The sequence below is a fragment of the Anser anser genome (genome assembly GCF_964211835.1).
Source record: "Anser anser genome assembly, chromosome: 3".
Classification (NCBI taxonomy): Eukaryota; Metazoa; Chordata; class Aves; order Anseriformes; family Anatidae; genus Anser; species Anser anser.
In genome coordinates, this window is record NC_139722.1 from 92,115,650 (window position 1) to 92,136,044 (window position 20,395).

The window sequence follows — 20,395 nt, forward strand, 5'->3', positions numbered from 1 at the left end:
AGCAACAAACAGAGGCGATTCTAATCTCCGATATAAAAGACGCCGTGAAAAATGACATGGTTTGGGGTTTGGGGGATTTTTTGGGGAGGGGAGAGGGATGCTTCTGCAGCTGCCGGCGGCCCCCTGCGCGGCGTGCGGCCAGCACCACCACGCGGCCACGAGCCCGGCAGGCCACCGGCCCCAGCACATCGCAGCTGGGCAGGGGGCAAAAGTCACAGGCACAGGAAAGCTTGGCAGGTGCCCTGCTGAGACCTTCTCAGCCATCGCTTGCTCTGCCTCACAGAAGCTGGTGGACTCAGGGCTGCGGCAGCGCAGCCCGACACGGAGCTGGTCCCAGCACTGTGGCACTGGGAGAAGGGCCCTCTCCGGAGCCGAGAGGGGCATGCTGCAGAAGGGGGTGGCACCTCTACCAGGCCGGTGGCCACAGGCTTAGGTGTCCTCTTCACGGCTGCAGGGCCTAGCCCTGAATTGCCAGGCAGCAGGACAGCAGAACAGAGCAGGCATTTGAAAGGGAAAGAGGAACACACCCACCCCACCCTGATGTCCATGGGGACACAGCTGACAACATCTTCCATGACTCAGAGGATCACTGAGAGCCTACTGGCTCCAGGACAGAGGTGACGCAGCTTGGGGACATTCAAGTCACTAGAGTAGAGGGACGTAAACCTGGGACAGAAGGCGGCTCATGCTTTAATCCAGCGGGGTGCAATCCAAACTGGCCATTACTGTCTTTTTCCTCCAGGTGCTGTCAGGGAAATGCAAGGCACACCCCAGGCTCCCCTTGGACAGGTAAATTAATTCAGCACTGCATGCTTCAGAGGACAGCAGCTGTGTGGACAGACTACTTTCAGGAAAAGGGGAGATTGGCTGTACTACTCTTATTGCTCCCTCTCACCCAGCCAGGTCACATAGGCCCCTATCTGAAACATCATTCCTCAGCTCTACTGCAGCAGGTAGAGCAGAAGGGAAAATATCCTCTTCTTCAGTCACTGCAGTCTAAATCAGTCTTTTTTTTTTTTAATAACAGTATGTAGAACAAGTAGACTTGTATATAATCTGGTAATGTAATTAGTAGTTGTTCTGGAATATCAAATTGTTTATGCCAGATGAATACCAACATTAGCACCACGGTATCAATCTCTCTTCTGGGGGCTCACTAGCAGTGGCACCCATGAAAAATAAGACTTCCAGTTTCTCTAGCCCCATCCTGGAATAATATCTCATCTGCCTAGTTGTGATATTAATACCAATATCATGGCAGTAGCATACTCAAGTCTGCAAAAGGTCTATTCCAAATTCCATGCTAGGGTAGACAGAACTCCAAGACTTTGCATTCACTATACCATGCTTTAAAGCAAACAAACAAACAAAAAGATACACAAAACCTCTAGAGTTTTTATTTCTTAGAATTTTTTATTTTCTTAAAATTACAAAGAAACTCTCTCCAGGAGAGCAAGGAAGAAAAGAAAAAAGAAAAAAAAAAAAGAAGAGGAAAATATTTCCCAGCAATTTTGTTCCATATAAACACAAGCGAAGTTACATATTTCACTCACATGCATGTACAAAAACATTTTACTTAAAATACCCTTCACACATAACATGTGCATCAGTCTCAGAATTCAGCACGTAATCAGATTGGCCTCACCTACCCTACCTAATCTTATTTTCCTTTTCAGTTGTAAATTTCTATGCAGGAAACATCTTTTTCTGCACAGCACTATGCATATTCAAATTAGTATGGATGGTCTTGGAATTAAATCGCTAGGTAGCACAGTCTGACTTACAAGTGTATACTAAAGTTGTCACACTGATGTTTACACAGTGAACTTTGTTGGATGCCAGGCAAAACTCTTCAAAAGGAATAAAAAGGTATTGCTAGAGGGAAAAAGGAATATGATACATAGCATTCTCTCATCTGCAATAATCCTGTATCATTCCCATGCAAAATACTTCAAAAGCCTAGTAATTCACAGATCTTGCTCTCTAAATTGATATCACAGTTCCCAACAATTTAAATCACGGCAAAATAAATCCCTAAAGACATCAATGCCACTGGACATGGACGCAGTCAACACTCAATATTCCAATTTGCCATCTGTGTACCTTTGGAAAGGGAAAGCAGAAAGATGAAAGAACCAACAAAATTACAAACTTCTGAAGCAGGTGGGTCAGCAGAGCACTTTACTTGGAACCAGAAAAAAAAACCACAACTCTGAGAGCACAGCTTCATTCCAAGCCATTGCGTAATCTCAGTGTGGCTTAAAATTTGGGGATTACATGGTCAATGAACACCTCACTAGCTGTCCAAGGCTGCATCAACACCTAGTAAAATCTTATTTGATTCATCAGAAAAGCACATTGTCTGTATCTGAGCTGGTAAGCTACATTTGAAATTTCACTATTTCATGCATGATGAACACCACTGTAAATCTAAGGCCTGCAAATGTTCAGAAGCGAAGGGCTCACCCAGAAGGTAAAGCTTCCACGTGCACAAAAGGAAGTGTCCAGCATACAAATGCCAGAAGCAACACAGCATAATGGTGAACAGGAGGTACAGATTTTACCCTGCAATCACTTTTTAAATGTACAAGCTATGCTGATGCATTTCTAATCTCTGCATAAACAAGCATCCTAAAGAGAATCAATAACATCTCTCTTACATTGCAACAACGCAGCTGAATCAATAGAGGGTGAATATCCACTGTATTTAAATACTTGAAGCACTCAGGCTTGGCTTGTTGCAGTGTGTGTTACAGGGTGAAATGGGTGTGGAAAGGAGATGTGAAATACAAAAGCGCGATTAAAAGTAAGACAGAGCATCTGTACTTGAGCAATATAAAGAAAGCACTTAAGACTGAGGCTTAAGAGGTTTAACTAAAGCCCTGGAGAGCACCGGATTTTCATTTTTAGCCCACCTGAAGTCTTGAAAACGAGCAAGTGATGCTGACAGCAGCCACTCTGTCCTCTAGCTCCTGAAAATGGTGCAAGGGACTTTGCTTAGATGTCTCAGACTCAAAAATATTTAACTACAACAGCTTGGCAAAGCATCTCTGCTACAAGGCCCAATTTACAGGTGTTCTCACGCGGTATCAAAGATGGACACAGGAGCCAAACCAGGCTGAACCCTGAGGCCCAGGTCTAGCACTTCACGTATGTTGTGGAGAACCCTGGATATGCTGTTGTAGGTAAGACGGGCAGTCTGTTTTTAGATCAGTACTGCAATTTCAGCAGCAAGCACTACTGAACGTGTAGAAGAAAAGCACCTGCCCAGCAGGACCAAGTCTCCTCTGATTCCCAGACAGGGAGGGCTAAAGTCAGGTCACTTAATGAAGATACTGATGGTGTGGATGTCTTCAGCTGAGGTAGTCAAGTTGAACTCACTTTGTTGGCACACAGTGGAAAAACAGACACTTGTAAAGCACCACTCATCTGACCTCTTTTAGACTTCTGCTTCTGGGTCAGATGAATGCTCACCTAAAAGTGACTATTTCTCTTTAGCTGCAGATGGGGCCCAGGGCAACAAATCTAGATGCAGATATCTAAAGCTCAGTGAAAGGACACCACCCAAAATGCCTTCCTTGTATCATGGCAGTTGAATAGCACAACTGTTCTGTACTTGTTTCTGATAAGCAGTTTTGCTTAAAACTAATATCATATAGGTCACTAATATTTCAACATCCATCGAAGCATACTCCAGCCAGCAACAGTCCAACCCAAATGAGAGAAAAGCTTACAGCTCTCACAAAACTCTCTCAAGGAATAAAGTGGTTTGGTTTTGTTTTAAAGAAAATAAGTCTCCAACACACATCTAAGAGGCAAATACTACCATTCTCTTTTTACAGCTGAGAAAACAGGGACATTGCAGCTTCCCTAATGGTGACTCAAAGGGAATCAAAATAGAGATTTCCTGATACACTGGTCCTCTGTTCAGCTACTGACTAGGCTCCAAATAGCTACAATTTACCTCCCAGGAGGAGCCTTTAAAACTCTGACAGGCAATTTTAACTCCAATGTCCATAAAAGCCTACAGTCACGCATTCTTATTAGACATCGAAGAATTTAATGTTTGTCTTCCACTTCTATAAAATAGAAGAGAAATACAGTTAGGAAAAAAAAGAATTAAGGCTAGGCATGTTATACAGAAACAAAAAATACTATGCCTGGAGCTCATTCTTTCAAAAGATAAACTTGCAATTGTAAGGACAAATGGGAGGTCTGGTAAATCTCCCTCAAACATCCCAATGGGTTACAGGTATAAAGCCAGTTTAAGTGGCTGTTCACTCTTGATTCACGTTCATTCCAGCTTTTTTGAGAGATACTCACTGAATCAAGTTAAAGACTGAGTTGATCGACTGAGGATTGTGCAGAACAAACAATTGTCATCAGTCAGCTGAGCCATAAAAGCAAGCAGCAAAATAGATTCTGTTTCGGACTAAGTTGTCAAGATAGCAACTTTGAATAGGAAACCTCAGCTGGCCTGAAGTTCCTACACTCAATTTAATAAGAGTGAAAGAAAAGCTTGCATTGCCAGTACTGGCTCATACCAACAGTAAATGCTGCTTCACTCTCTGGAAAACCCTGCCTTAAACAGCTGGCTGTCAACTTCCCTGATTAAACAATCAAGAAATCAAATCAGGAAGAAGCTCTGCTAGACTTGTTAGTTAGAAGGAAGAATTGTTGGAGAATATGAAGGTCCTGGCTACAGCAGACATGGGATTGTGGCATTTACAATCTTGAGAAATGTGTACAAGGTGAATAGAGCTCTGGACCTTCAGGACAACATATTTTGGTTTATTTGAGAAACGTTTTCGTAGGATCTCATGAGGGACAGCCCTGGCTTCCCAAGCGTGCTGCCTTATCTTCAAAGACTGCTTTCTGAAAGTAGAACAGTCCATTCTGATGAGCAGGAAGTAAAGCAGGCATGACAGAAGGCCAGCACAGATGATCAAGGAAATCCTGACTGAGCTCAAATGTACAGAAAAAACTACACAGTGGTAGAGGTGAGGATGGGCTGGCTGGGGGGAAACGAAGGCACAGCCCAGGCATGCACAGACAGTTAGGAAAGCCAAAGTTCAGCTGGAGTCAACACTGGTAAGAAATGTGAAGAATGGCTTTTCTAAGTGCACTGGAAGCAAATGAAAGGTTAAAGAAAATGTAGGTTTGCTGTCCAACAGTGCAGACGCCTGGTAACAAAGGCAGTGCTTTGTACTTTCAGGCTGACATACTTACCACCACTCAACACTTCCACTTAGGCGGAAGGTCTGCCCTCAGGCCTGCAAGGTCCCTGGGATCTACCAGGAGGAGTGTATGGGAGCAAAGTATCACCTACGCAGAGGAAGACTGAGTTAACAAGAACTTCAGCCAGCTGGACATTCACAGCTCCACACGAGCAGACAGGATGCATATGAAGGCACTGAAGGAGCTACCTGATGGTACCATGAGACTACCCTCCAGCATCTTTGCCAGGTCACCACAAGTGAAGGCTCCCCAGAGGCAGAGAAATTACCCAACTTCAGATGATCCTGTTGCCTGCAACAGTTAGCAAGTGTGTGACCGGCATGTTGAGGGAAATCATTTCTACCTATACAGTGCCTGTGAGACTGTATCTGGAGGACTGCATCCACTTCTGTGCTCCCCCTTACAGGAAGGGCACTGCAGCAATTTTGTTGGAAGGCCACTAAGATGGGTAGGGGACTCTAGTACGGGACAAGGAGAGGCCAAGGAAGCTTGGTCTCTTCAGACATAAGAGCAGAGAAGGCTAAAAAGAGACCTCGCTGTTGTTTACAACCACTTAATGCACAGATTAGACAGACTGCACTCACAGATGAGCAGTGACAGAACAAGTGGCAATGAACACAAGATCGAACACTGACCATTCCAGCTAGATGTAATATATATATTTTTTCCCCTGTGAGGGTAGTCAAATACTAGAAAATGTTGCCTAGAGAAGTTTGGTCTTGCCATCCTTGCAGAAAATCAAAACTAGACAAGGCCCTGAGCAACCTGCTCTATTTGGTTTGGCTGGACCAAAAACATCAAGAGGCTCCTCCAACCCAAAGTATTCAACTATTCTGTGACTTAAATCTCCTCACAGCTACTTTCCACTGGTGACTTCCTCGTTAATCTGCCACAGCAAGCCATGACACCAAACACATATGGTGATCTTCAACCTGATGAGCCAGGATGGAGTACAGAAGCCAGCCAAGAGGAGAGAAGAAGTGCAGTACACATCAAACCCCTCGTAATAATTTCATGCAAGGTCTCTCATACACCAGGGCCAGCCCTGTTTATACATCATAGCCACCACAGTACTTTGTTGGCTCATTTCACGTCCATTGGGGCTAAATAAAAAGGCCCCTTCTTTTCACATCTTCTTCATCTTTTTCTTGCAGCGCTGGTTGAAGACAGGTGAGGATCCCATCAGACTGTCAGCAGAATGAGAACCATAGCTGCTCTCAGAGCCATTGGGGCTCTGTGGCATCCCAGCTTCACTCATGCCTGACATAGGTTCCTCAAAGACATCACTGCCTAGGACCCCATGGCCATGTACATTGGCCTCTTCGTTCTCCTGTGGCTCCATTTTCACTTGTGACAAGTTCCAGAGAGGGGAAGCATTCACCTCAGCCCCTAGAGAAAGAAAAAGCATGCATTAGTAAGAGAGTAGAAGGACAAATTACAAATGTTAAGTGGATACAAGGGACAGTAGCACTGGTGAAGCAGTAAAAACAAAGCTCCAGGTGAAATAGGCTGGGGGAGAAAAAAATACCAAGCAGTGTGAAACAATAAATGTCAGGGTTTTTTTTTTTTTTTTTTTTTTAAATAACCCAGTAATTGCAGCTCTAAAATATATGCAAATCCAATGCTTTCACAGCAAATCCAATGCTATCCTTTCATAGCACTCTTCCATGTGTTTTTTTTTTTTTTTCATGAGAAATAACAACTTAGAAACAACATGAAATAAGAGCTCCCTTCACTCTCCAGGAAGGAGCATCTCAACAAGCATGCCAAGAACACATGGACTAGACCCGGTACAAGCAGAACTGGGAGGCAGTCCAGAAGTCATCCCTTGCAACTTCAGCAGTCTCCCTTCAGCTGTCAACCGCACTGGACTTTTGCTAGTTCTGCAGGGAAGAGGGCAGAGGACTAGGTAGATGAACAGTCTCAAACACAGTCTCAAACACAGCTTCCTGCACTGAAACACAGAGGTAACAGAGCTGCAGTCCGCCACCAGCCTGACTGCCTCCTTGTACCTGGAGGTGTCATCCACCCTTCAGCAGCACAGAAAGAAACCCTCTTGGCTCAGCCTCACAGACACCCCGTCTGCTACCAGAGGACAGCTCACCACAAGAATAGTTTGTGCTGTAGTTTACTGGAACGAACCGAGGAAGGGTATTAGGGCACTTGGGGCAAGGAGGCTGTAAGTCTGGAAACAAGCGGACTGTGAATCCCAGGTCACCTTTTTAAAGAAGGAGGTTAAAGAGTCCAGGGAATCACCTGGATTTTTTAAAATGATTAAAATAATTTAATTAAAACACAGAGAACCAAACTTTTTACCCAGGTTACTTGCATGACCTTCCTCTGATTACCACCATCCACCTATCTGTTCTTCCTGCTCTTTCACTGCACTCTTTTCATGCATGTACCCTATCAACAACGTTGTAACATGGCTTAGATAAAACTACACTATTTTATGTTTGTGCGCCTTCTTGGCATTGTGTAACGCAGAATAGGTATTGGGTTTTTTTAATAGTAAACGTAAAAAGAAAAATCAACAACAAATGTAAAAAAATTCATAATGACTTCTCAGATCTTGGACAACAAACATTTTCAGGACACCTGTGAAGGTTGGCTTAGCAATCTAACAAATCCCTGCTCACTGTGTCACTTGTATGCTCTTTTCTCCTAGCTTCTAGCAACGGATAACAGACCTGAGGGAGGACATAGACTGCAAATCACAAATCCAATGCCTTCTTAGAAAAAGAATGGTTCAAAATATAGGCCATAAACATTTAACTACTCTAAGACTTGTTCAGACATAACTCAGATCAGCAGCAACTGTAAGTTTTTAGCACATAGCTGGCTACAAACACACACGAAAGGAACCTTCCCATTTTAAATTAATTCCATGGTGGAAGATTTGCCAATCCACACAGGTGCAATGGGTTTTGTTTGTTTTTTCACATTTGGACTAGTGTGCAATCTGAGCAGATCAAGGATATTCTGTACAAGATTATGAAACCATACTTTCTGAAACCAGCAAATGTTTTGTCCCCAAGAGCAGTAATTATAGATTGCATTATTTCTGCTTATTTACAGTTTTAAGAGAGACAAAAATCCTATTAAAAACACACTAATTGGGCCCCTTGCTGACATGGGCCTAATGAGCCCAAATCTGAACAAAGCCTGAAAACTTCTCTCACTTCTAAATCTGATCCCTCTAGTGTGGGGTTAAATTCACATGGAAAATAAAACAAACTAAGAAGCCAGGTTTTAGCAAGTTTTCTAAACTTTGTGTCTCAAACTGTTTGAAAGCACAACCAAACCTCTTGTACTGAGCCAGCCTACTACTACTCCCTACCACTAGTACGCCACTGGCAATAGTCCCATATTACCAGCAGCTACACCGAGAAGAAGTCTCCCGTCACGTTTGTACTGTGAACTTTCCCTTATGGAGGAGTCAGGAATTTTCCGGAGCAGCTTAGCTCAAACCAGGGCTTAGGAGACCTTTGTGGCAATAGCAGACAACGCAGCCCACATCGGCTCAGCAGTTAGATAACAAGCCAGAACTGAAGTGCTCGCTGATGTCCAGTTGCCTTAATGAAAAGTCCCTTTTATGTTAATTACAAGTGAGCGTATTCCTCTCAACAACAAGGACACATCATTAAAATGCTATCAGTTCCACAGAGTTGCAGCTCCAGTCTACGCAATAATCAAAGGTGCTCACTAACCTTACTGTTGCTTTCTCTCATCAATTGCTCTTCACTGCTCAACCCCATCCCTTTCAGCTCCATCTCCTGTCATTGAGAGTGTCACTAATGACCAGCAGCACTTAAGCAGAGACGCTGGACATTTCATCTTCAAAGCACTTCAACCTCCAAGTACTTTACAAATGAACTAATGCTCCGTTGTTATCCTGCTGGGTGGAGGAACAAGATATCCCCAATTTTGCCTCCACTTCCCCAGCTGCATTACAATTAGCAGCTGGCCCGCAGTTGTGTCCCCTGGCACAAGCAGAAACACGTGCACAACAGGGAAGGCTGAAATGACAGTTTTGCCCTCTGACACTGCTGTGCAGCCACCCTCCCTACAGGTCTCACACTTGTACATCCAAGATGGTGTCCTAACTGCAGCAGCTCTCTCTCCCTCCTTGTGATATTACATGCTCCCGCCTGCCTAGCTCTAGACTGGGATTTCTTACTGTGATGAGATTTCCAAAGGCCCTTGTGAAGTGAAGAGGGATTTTCAGGGACGAACAGAGCACTTGTATCCTTAATTAGAAAACATCAATTTGGTATCAGATAGGCAAGAAGCATTTAGAATACAGCTATCTTGCTAACCTCTGGGTCTCAGGTGGTAGATGCTAATACCAAGCTTTCCAGATGAATCACTTGCAACCCCAGATGGGCCACAAGAGCCCATTATTCCCTCTCCCTCAAAAATGCCAGCACTTTACATTTCAGAGGTACAATGGAAAACAATATGAGCTTCCAGAAATACATCAGATGGATTTGTGTGGGTTTGTTTTCTTTAAACTCAGCAGAATATGCTATTTTTAAAAAAACTAAAAGAGGTACACTCACCCCTCAATACACAATGCATAAGCAAAGATAAATAGGAGAACAGACTTCATTGTTTTTAATCATGTTTTAAAGTGAAACACTAATTATTGCAGGGGCTGGAAGAGTTCAGATGGTTCTATACAGAATAAAGAATGTCAACTTTGTTTTCCATAAGCTTAGTGCTACTGAATGGTGCAGGGAACAGACCTTGCATATAGATTCAGAAAAGGAACAGCAGCAACAGCAGCTTGTCCCATGCTCGCCAACAGTGTGCTTCAACACCAACACATAGCTTTCCATGGGGGCAGCAAACTACAGCAGACTTGCAGGATAAAACTCTGGTTTCTTTTGGTATAGAAATCCAAAGGTTATTTTTGTCTTTGTTACATCAGACTGGAAGACAGACACCAGTACTCATATTTGCAGCAAACACAAAACAACAAAGCTCGTCATCTGTAGAGAAACAGTCTTTCTCACACCAATCACAAAACTAAGAACGTTCACCATCCCACCAAAATCAATGTTATATAAACCATCATGCTCTGCAGGATCCACAGAGTAAATACTTAACAAATCCTGGTAATTGATATATTTCACTGTTTTTGTGTTTAGGAAGTAAGCAAGTGTTTTTCCCTCAGATAAATCTTCCTACTGAAAAGTAAGAATTTCTTCTCCCTCCCCTTCCTCACTTTTGAATCTGCTATTGAAAACAGAAACAGGATCATATGAAAAAGATGAGGGACTGACTTCAGCACTAGCAACAAACCTCTACCTGAAGTTTGTGGGGAAGCTTCTACTTCCAAGTTTGCAGAGAATCGCTCACTTTGAGCTCCAAGGACTCCAACTGGCAAAGACTGGTCACCAGAAGCCAGATCTCCTTCCAATTCCTCACTTATGGGGAAAGTGATATCGCTAACAGGTTCCTCCTTAATCTTCACTGGTTTTGTGTCTTCTGCTGCCTTTTCAGGGTTGACAATCTTTTCATACTCTTCAGAGAGCTGCTTGCTAACCTGTCAAAGATCGGTGGAGATGAAAAAGAGGCAAGAAAGGTCACAGTGACTTCAGAGACTCTGATGACAATTACACTGCAGTGTGTTCTCCGCACGGAGTATTATTAAGGCCTGACCTGACTGAACAACTACACACCTAGCTGCACAAAAAAAGACTTTCTCTCCCTTTAAGAACACCTTCTATCCTTTATCAAGGGACTTTCATAAGAGCTTGAATTCCTTAACACATCTGCTTGATAAATATGTGCAGATTTATTCCACAGACAGAAATGAGGAGGCCCAGAAATTTAACTGGAGCAAAAAGCAAGAGCAAAGTACCTCAACCTTACTCTTTGATTTTACCTATAAGACTTTCCCCTGTTCATCAGTACTAAGTTTTACTCCAGCACTAACAAGCAAGCAGATCAGATATTCATTAACCGGTTTTTGCTAGCGGTAACTACAGAAGTTATCTTCTGTCACAGTCACAGCAAAAAATGCAGTTCCCTCCAGTCAGACAAGCGAAACAAACACAGGAATGAGATTTGGAACAATCTTTTTGCTTCTAGAAACGTAACAACTCTAAGCAATTAAATTAAGATTTTTCAGGTTTAGTCTGCTTTTAACAGGTACTTATTTGTATCTCTGAATCCCGACATTCAGTGAACTGAGCTGAGGAAAAGCCCAAGGCATTTTTTTTTTTTTAAATAGCAGAAGCAATAAAGAAAAAAGAATAGCAAAGCCCATTTCCCCCTTCTAGACATGCTTCCAAACACAAAGGCTGCTGTGGACCTCAGCCCTGCATGAAGAACAGAACAAATAAGACAATGACCAGCTGCAGGATGAGAGTGAATTGCATCAGCAAAATGATACAGACAGCCCAAATTCCAGAAGGAGACAACATCTGGGTATCAGGATGCAACTGTTAACTACATTCAGTGCTCTACAACCTTTCAAACTGGAAAAAAAATCCTCTAACAGGAGAGTATATTTAAACTAATGCAATCAGTCCTTTTGAACAAAAACGTTTTTAACAAGGCCAGAGCTTGATGATGTTATTTCTATGCACAAACCTCAAGAGGCCGTCACAATTTACATACTACATGCACTTACAGGTGTCTCTGATTTATACTACCTCTGTAAGCCACAAGGTGCCAACCCTGGGATAAGAAGGAGCACAAAGGAGCTGCTCTAAGATGAATCAACTGGTACTCTCAGATAACATGACAAGGAAGGGAAAGATTAGACATGGCAGGTTTTGCCTTTGGTCTCGGGCTACCTACTTGATCCAAAGCTTGTTTTTTGATGAATAGATATAAAATATAAAATTAAATAATAAAATAAATAATAAAATAAAATATAAAATAGATATAAAATTCACACATCAAGTCCGTGCATTTCTGCAAGTCTTCTATCAATCAAATAAAATGCACATTTAAGTTCACAGAATACCCGGACCAAGAAAAACTAGGGGATTTAACAGTTCCTCTCCTTTCTCCACAGAAGTAGTCCCCTCTAGAGTAGAAGGCAGTTCTTGTTCAACAACTCAGATCGGTGCAGTACTATCCTTTATTTTAACCGCTGAAGCGCACTACCCCTAGCTTAAGCCAACACAAGTCACTGTGCACCTAAGTAACTTTTGTCTGTCTGCTTACCTGTTTTATGAAATGATAAGCAGCCAAATATCCCATTAAAGCAGAAAATTCAGTCAGTCTTGACTTTACTTCTACTTGATATTTTAGTCTGTGCCATTCAGGAGCTGGGGGCCTCCTCTTAAACCCAAACCATCAGCACAGCACTCTTAGCCTGTGTGTTCCATTCATGCCTGCCAAAAACCATCCTGTTTCCCTTTTCCTTGATGACCCAGGAGGGTTTCTCATATGATTTTACCTCAGCATTGCTACAGGAATAAGTAATTGTACTGGGGTTACATTGCTTGGTGCTGTGAGCTCCCTACCGCTCTCCTCACCTGTAGCATGTAGCTGTGGTAATCCTTAATGCGGTGCTGCCAGAACTTCTGCAGCGAGAGCACGCTGCCAATGCCCACTTCGTGAAAGACCTGCTCCATGACATCCGGGAACGGCGTGTGCCCGAGTCGAGCTTCCCGATCCACAGCAAAGCGCAGCAGCTTGGTGAACTTCAAGCAGTACTCGTGGGCGATGTCTGTCAGGGTCTCCAGGACGCTCTCGTTGGCACACTCGAAGCCTGTGTGAGCCAGGATGGTGGCCATGGACTGGTAGAGAAGCTGCCGGCAGGAGGACCAGCTCAGCTCAGTCACAGGCTCCCCTTTTCCTCTGAAAGACAGGAAGGAGAAAAATAGCACGCCTCCAAAACCAAACGGAATATACCAGTTCAAGAGATACTGTCAGTACTAACGTGCTCTACAAACGGAAAGCAAATTGGTTGGGCTTCACCACAGCTTCTCCATTACACGTGAACCCTACCTACTGTGGGTTTATCTGCTTTCCCTTCTTGCCCTTCCCTCAAAATCAGCACTGCTGAGTCTCATTTTCACTTCTAATGCCACAAGAATCCTCGTGTGATTCATCAATATGGGATGCAAATCTTTTGAACCTTCAAGCAATTCCCTTCCCACCCAAGAGCTTTTCTCCTAGAGATGTGAATTAAATGGGTCCTTGACACAAACAAAAAAAGGCACTTTAAATAACATGAATGCAAATCATTTCCCCTCACAGTTAATTACATTTCTCTTCCTTATCTCTGATGTCATAGGCCTAACAGTCAGATACAAAGGCTTCTGGGATAGACAAGATCTGAATTTATAATGCAAAGGACACGCACAAAAAGCAAGAAATGGCACACACATCTTCACCCACACTTCATCAAGCTACGCTGTAGCCATTATGACCATTTCCCTACCCTTACTTCTGACAGTCACGAAGCCTGAAGCTGGAAGCAGTATCCCTGTAGGCAACAGGAGAGGTGAACACAAAGCCCTGGGGAAGCCTGGAGAGGTCCTACCTCAGAGCAGCACTCCCTGCCTTTGGGCTTGAGGCCCCTCTTCCCTGTGCTGCTAGGAGGGAAAAAGTGATAATGCAGGACAGAAGAGACAGAACAGCTGGCAGGAGCATTTCAAACATCACTCAGTTACAGTCAGGCAAGCAAGTTTTTCATCAAGACGAGTTAAACAAATTCCACATAGGAAAAAAAAAGGAGGTAAGACAGTTTAACAAGAAATGTAAATATACTTCTACCAGATTTCCAGACTTACAATTAAATGCACGTGATTTATTTGCCCGTAACAGTAATACTGTCTTCAGATGCTGATGTCGAAAATCAAGATTCATTTTACTAAGTATGGTATTTACTCACTTTTTTCCACTCCACTCAGCATCAATAACTTGAAGAACGCTAACAATTTCACCCTTCATTTGTTTCTGATCAATTTCTTCCAACATCTGGTTCAGCCCACCCTGGCACTTCCCCTCGCCCTCCCTATATGCTAGTTTCCTACCACTGCACAAACTTCTCAGTAACATGGCCTGATTAAACAGCCCACAGACAGCACTGATGACTTGCATAGAAGGCGGCACTGGTCTCCGTAAAATTCTCACTGCTTTGCTTCTCCAACAGGTGCATTGGGTGCCCTTCAGCCTCGCTGAGCTGCTGGGTCACAGAGCCTCAGCTCGCTCTTATCCTCAGGGCTGACCTATAGAAAACCACTGAAACACAGGAGTGAAAAAGGTAACATTTCAGAGGAGTGAAAATGAGAGGTTAAATTCAGAGCCATCAGGACCAAAATCCCAGAGCTTCACTTTCAAGAGCACCAGCTCAGCTCCGCACTTTCTGCTTATTCAAGTAAAGGGTTAGAGGGATGGAAATCACACCGTATTAAGAGTTGCAGATGACGCTATTACTAAGTGGGTATGAAGAACAGCATGTGCATCCCAGTCATGGATTCATCCCAGTTATTAATTGCTGGAGAACAACTCGCATCCCCATTCCTACTCAATTACATGACTACTGTGGAAAGAAGACAGTCGGTGCCCTGACAAAATGAATTAAAAGATCACCAGTTCCCTTATAACCCAAGTGTCATCCATGCTGTTTTTACATCTCCCTAACTTTCCCCTACACCTCCCAGGGACAGACTTCTGCAGCTCACAAAGAGCCATATGTCTCACACAGCACTGGGACAAGGAGGTCACAACAGAGAAGGGGAAAAAAAAAAAAATCACAAAAACAACCAGAAAACCACCATCAACATTTATGCCTAAAAACTGGAAACTTTTGGTTTTTTAAACACAAAGGATGAACCTGGCTGTCCACTAGCCATCAGCTGAGAGCAGCTTATGCTACCAAAACCACCGAACACCAGATTATGATTAATGCAGACAGAAATAAAGAGCCATTATCAACGGTCTGCGAGTCACACAAAACACTAGGGGCAAACTTAAACTAGACACAGAATTTGGAAGGCCAAAGCAGGATACTCAACCACTTCTGAAGTGGAGGACGATCATTTAGCAACGCACATCACTGCTCAGAAGCAGCACAGAACGTCATATCTCTTTTAAACTCCTAGAGGAGAAAGAAACTAATTGCCAGCATTAAAATGCAGCTAGGTCACTGTGCTGAAAGGGATATAATCAACTTGAAATCTAATCAATTAAAGACGGAGAGAAAAGAAATTTTAGGTGCTCTACTCAAATCCAACTCCCTACCTCTCGTTTTTGGTGAGGTCAATCAATTTTGTTTTGTTTTTCTTGTTCTTTCTTCCCTTGATTTCTTGTTTCCCATGATAAACAATAGAGGAAGATGATTAAAATCCTGATTAGACAGGAAAATTAAAATATTGCTAGAGACGTTAATGGAAAACAGCAAGTGAGAAATGATTTTTGCTTCATCTCCTTTAACTTCCAGGTACCACCTAATAAGACTGCAAATAAACAGAAAAGGCACATTTAAGCTGAGAAGAGCTGTCTAATGGCAAGGCTTCTTCAAAAGCACCAGCAAGCTTCTTTTCCCTGATCACCACAGGTAAAGAGCCTTGCTCTCAGACCTCACCCCAATGCCCAGCACCTCCAAAAGCACCCTTCCAATACTCCCACTCAGAATGCCACCCTCTGCTTTCCGAAAGGGCTCCCCACTCAGCTACCACCCAAAACCAAACCTATATTACCAATGTCACGTAGCTGCAAGTAAACAAGAGCGCTTTAACCCCCAAAATTCTGTCTCCAGAGACAAAACTGGCAGTTAGGTCTGTGACTTGGAGGTGATCATCTCTACAGAGGTTATAGTATGAAACTTAACACAGACACTCCATTTTCAGTCAGCTAATACGACACAAGGCCACTCCCCAAAGGCACTACAATCTACTCACCCAAGCTCATCCCCTGTAAAGCCCTTTTTCATACAGAAAAGAAGAGCTCATGGTCCGTTTGCTGTGCAAACATTGTTAGGGGAAAGTGTTTGGGTTAAGTCAGTACAAGGATCAAGAGCCGCTCACCTGCAGTAATGGCCTGAAGTGCTCTGCTCCCTCACAGGTGAGCATAAGCCAGCAGCAGATGGAGGGAGGGATTGTTTTTCCTACGAACACATCAGTTTTATGAAACACTACATCGTGGAGTTGAATTTCTACCAAATGAGGTGCACCACAGTCACTTCACAGCCACTCTTCCCCAATACAAGAAAATAAAGGAGAATATTGGAAAAACAAGATCGTACTTGTCAGAGAGCGTATCAGAGAAAACAGCACACCAACTCAAAATGAAAACTAAGTTTTCTGTTGGAAAAGGGCCTCTTTCCACCTCATCCTGAATAAGCCTGTTTTCAAATATCCCAGCTACATCTACAGAAGGATGCACAGGGACAAACAGAAACTGCTCAATAGATAATACCAACAGATAATAGGTAACATTTGGAACATAAGTTGTCCCAGTGGGACAATGCAGAACACCAGACACTTTAGGAGCTACGCTGAAATGCTTTGTCCAGCAGGATAAGCATGTTCTGCCTGCTCTGATTTCCATTGCTCCAAACCCTTCTCCACATTTGCCCTGCTATCCCACCGACGTGCACTTCCCTACTTCTGCACAGAAATTTAACTAGCAGACCTTCTGCCATGAGCTGTCTTCCCGTTGCGACATCCTGATTCAATTCACAGATAATCTTTCAAATAAAGCACATACGTGATGTGGTCAGCAACACAAGTGAGGGAATGACAGAAATCTGTTAGGAAACCAGTCACACACACACACAAAAAACCAAACATCCGGAGAGCCACATAATCAGTAGGTTTCTTTTGACAATGGATCCATGCTATTGGGGGAAGGTGAACATTGAAGAAGGAAGAGCCGGCAGCCATATTATGGTAAGAGTTTCCTGCTGAAATGTTGGTTGCAAGTTTACAGTTACTCATTCCTCATCAATTATGCTTCAAGTTTACCTTCTGCTTCTGTACCAGCCAAAAATCAAACGTTAATCCCCTACTGTGTACTCCAAGAATTGTAACATCAACAGTTGCAAATCACCAGGACCAGATGGCAATTCACCCAGGAACACTAAAGGAATTCAAGGATGAAATATCTGAATAGCTGTGGTGAGTCACTTCTTGCTTCAAACTGCTCTGGCCCACGAGGACCAGAAGGTAGAAAATGTGAAAACACTTTCTTTCAATAGCTTCAGAAAAGATGTGAAGAACTACAGGCAGGGAAGACCGATATATTCTGGTGCACCAGAGAAATTCAGAGAAATGATAAGAACAGAATTAGAGGACACATGGGTAAAGACGATACGCTCAGGACAAGTCAAGACAGATTCTGTAAATAGAAAACCTGCTTCACAAGCCTGCTAGAGCCCTCCAAAGCCATCAACAGGCAAGTACATAAGAGATTTCCACTGTGAAGCCAAGGACTTTCCTCAGGGATCTGTGCCAGAGTCAAGGTTTGTTTGTTTGTTTTTCAACACATTTATCAACAGCCTGGAAAAACGCACAAAAGGAACATTGTCATAATTAAATCTGTTGCTGGTACAGATTTCTGGGAGGCTGAAAAGACCAGAACAACTGAAAAATAGCAGTAAATTAGGTTCTGCCTCCTTAACATCTCAAAAAGGTTCGGGGAGCAGGGATTACAGGTATGGGGCGGGGCAGGAGGTACTGACTAAAAAAAAAAAGAGACAATGCTGTGGGGTCAAAGGACAAAAATGAAGAACAAGGAAACAAAAGAGGACATGGCTATATTAAAGAAACTTGTGGTCTAATTTGGACTGGCAACTCCTATCTTCCTTTCTCCCTATGTTCAAATATACCTGCGCACTGCTTCTGAGACCCACATTACTACCAAAGAAAACAGAATTAAAATGTGCATTTAGTCTAACACTGTAACTCTGACAATGACACACAAGGAGGCAGCATAAAACTAAGTAATATCATGTTTTATCAAGGGGAAGAATAGCCTTCCCTAAATCGTTTTAAACACTAAGGCTAAGCACTAACAAATCTTATAGTTATAGCAGTAAAATAAAGCAGTAAGTGCTATTCTTACTTTATGAAAGTGTCTTAAAACAGTTAAAAACAAGCATGCAATGGCAATCTTGCCTCCTGGAAAAGCATAAATGTGTTTGGTTTAGCAAGCACACAATTAAATTCTAGTCTACACCATAGCCCATTATAAATCCACCCTGTCAGCCACAAAACATTTCATTTTAAAATTGTCTATCAAGCTTTCACAATCTAGTCCTTAAACTCCCCCATGTGGTTGACTGTTAAATAACATTTCTTTACTCACACCTCAGAAACTTTCAAGGGACAGCAAAAAGACACAGCAGCCCCCAGAACAAGGTCGGGGCCACAGAAAATTAAAGTTAAAGCTGAAACCACCAGGGAGGACAGGTGCACATGGCTGCCTCAGTCTTACAAACCACAGTCCCAGAAAGAGCAGGAGTCACAGGGCTCAGACGTTTACTCACAGGACTGGATTTCCCTTCACCCCTTTTGGCAAATTACTTCATTCATCCAAAAAGGATGAGGGTGTTCCTCCAAAACCAGCACTAAAGTCTCGCTCTACCATTCAGAGACTATGCTACCAAAACAGACACTTTACAATAAAGTGTGTTTTATGCTACCTCAGGCCATTAAAGCTCTGAGGCATTTAACTGATAAAATGTTTTACTGCTGCAGATTTTCCCCATTTGAAGAAATAAAATGTGTTCTCTCCTACTTCACGATCATTGAAGCAGTCTTTGATCTAAAAACACTGAGGATTAATCCCTGAATTTCAACGCTAAGCCTACGAAGTATCATGAGATTCTGCAAGAAATGCAGCACATCCTTGTGAAGTTCACGCTCACCAGAGGCGTAGACGGGGAGGAGCTGGCAGTAGTACTCTATCAAAGACTGGCTGCAGAGGTAGAAGCAATGCAACCTTTGTTTCCAATCTTCTCCAGTCCTTGACTGGTGGAGCCAGCACTGGAGAGAGAATTTCCCTTCATCAACACTCACTGCCACATCTGACCAGACTACCAAGCACTGACAGAGTGAAACACGGTGGTTTGCTACATCACAGACCTTCGGCCACTGAAATCTTACAAATATTAGTTATCAAAGTAACTTCTCAGAACCTGCAACTAATGGGCCAACAAACACGAAGACAGAAGTCAGCACTACACATCCACATTTTATAGACAGGAAAAAGAAAACACGTTTGTTTTAAACAGCTTGCACGTTATGCACACAGGAGAATTTTCAATCTTTCTGTTCTTAAGCCTATTATACTTTTTATGTACACACAGCTGCTTGACCCTTCGGCCTAAGGAAATCGACAAAACCACATATATATTTAAAAACACTCCGCTTTGCTGCAGCCAAGAACTAACCCAAAGAAATACCAACCAACACACCTGTAAAAATCACTCTCTGGGTCACTGTGCCTCAGCTGAAACGGCATTTTGGGGGTTTTGCTGTCCAGAGGAAGCAGGTCATCGGGGAGAGGTGGGGAGGCCGGGCAAGAGGGCAGAGGCTCGTTGTCTTCGGTTTTGATGCCCTCCGCCTGCTGCTGGTTTTGAGCCTGGGCCATGGCGATGAGGCTGCGCAGCCGCCTGTTGTGCTGGATGAGCTGGATGGTGTGGATGGTGAGGCTGCAGGGCTCGGAGGGGATGTCCAGCATGGTGGTGGGCCGGGGCTTGTTGGCGGACGGCTGGTGCAGCGGAGGGTCTTGGACTTCCACGGTGCGAAACTCGCGCTGAAGCAGGTCGAAGGAGCTGCAATTGGCCTGGTTGGACGAAACGGGAATCTCACCCCAATACCGCAGCATTTTTACGCTGGCAACGTCCCCGTCCTCAATGCCCAGGGGAAGGCTCCCAAACACTGTGTCAGCACGCAAGTCCCGTCGCAGGGGGAGGCTCCAGGCTTTGGACAGCAGCAAAGCCTGGAGCTGGGCTGGTGCTTGGCATAAAGCAAGTTACGAATGGCAACAAAACGTTCAATGTCACAGCAAGAAGTGCAGTTTTTAAGGTGGCATCGGGGCACACCGTTCCCCTAATGGCCCACCCAGCCGCTTCTCCTGAAGGGGGGGAGAAGAGAGCAAAGCGGCTGCGAGGCGGGGGCTTCTCCCACCGCCCGAACAGCGCCCCTGAGCCGGGCAGGGATACGGGAAGGGAAAAAAG

At 43.7% G+C, this 20,395-nt stretch overlaps 1 protein-coding gene across 1 annotated transcript; it reads right to left on the reverse strand.

Annotated features, from left to right (window-relative positions):
* Window positions 1-1,393: 1,393 nt before the first annotated feature.
* On the reverse strand, window positions 1,394-20,274 carry SUPT7L (SPT7 like, STAGA complex subunit gamma). The gene is made up of 4 exons (XM_083828800.1): window positions 19,631-20,274; window positions 12,738-13,062; window positions 10,552-10,789; window positions 1,394-6,627 (listed from the first exon to the last, which is right to left on the reverse strand). The coding sequence occupies exons 1-4, from the start codon at window positions 20,041-20,043 to the stop codon at window positions 6,365-6,367; spliced, it is 1,239 nt and encodes a 412-aa protein (XP_083684926.1). The 5' UTR covers window positions 20,044-20,274; the 3' UTR covers window positions 1,394-6,364.
* Window positions 20,275-20,395: the final 121 nt, after the last annotated feature.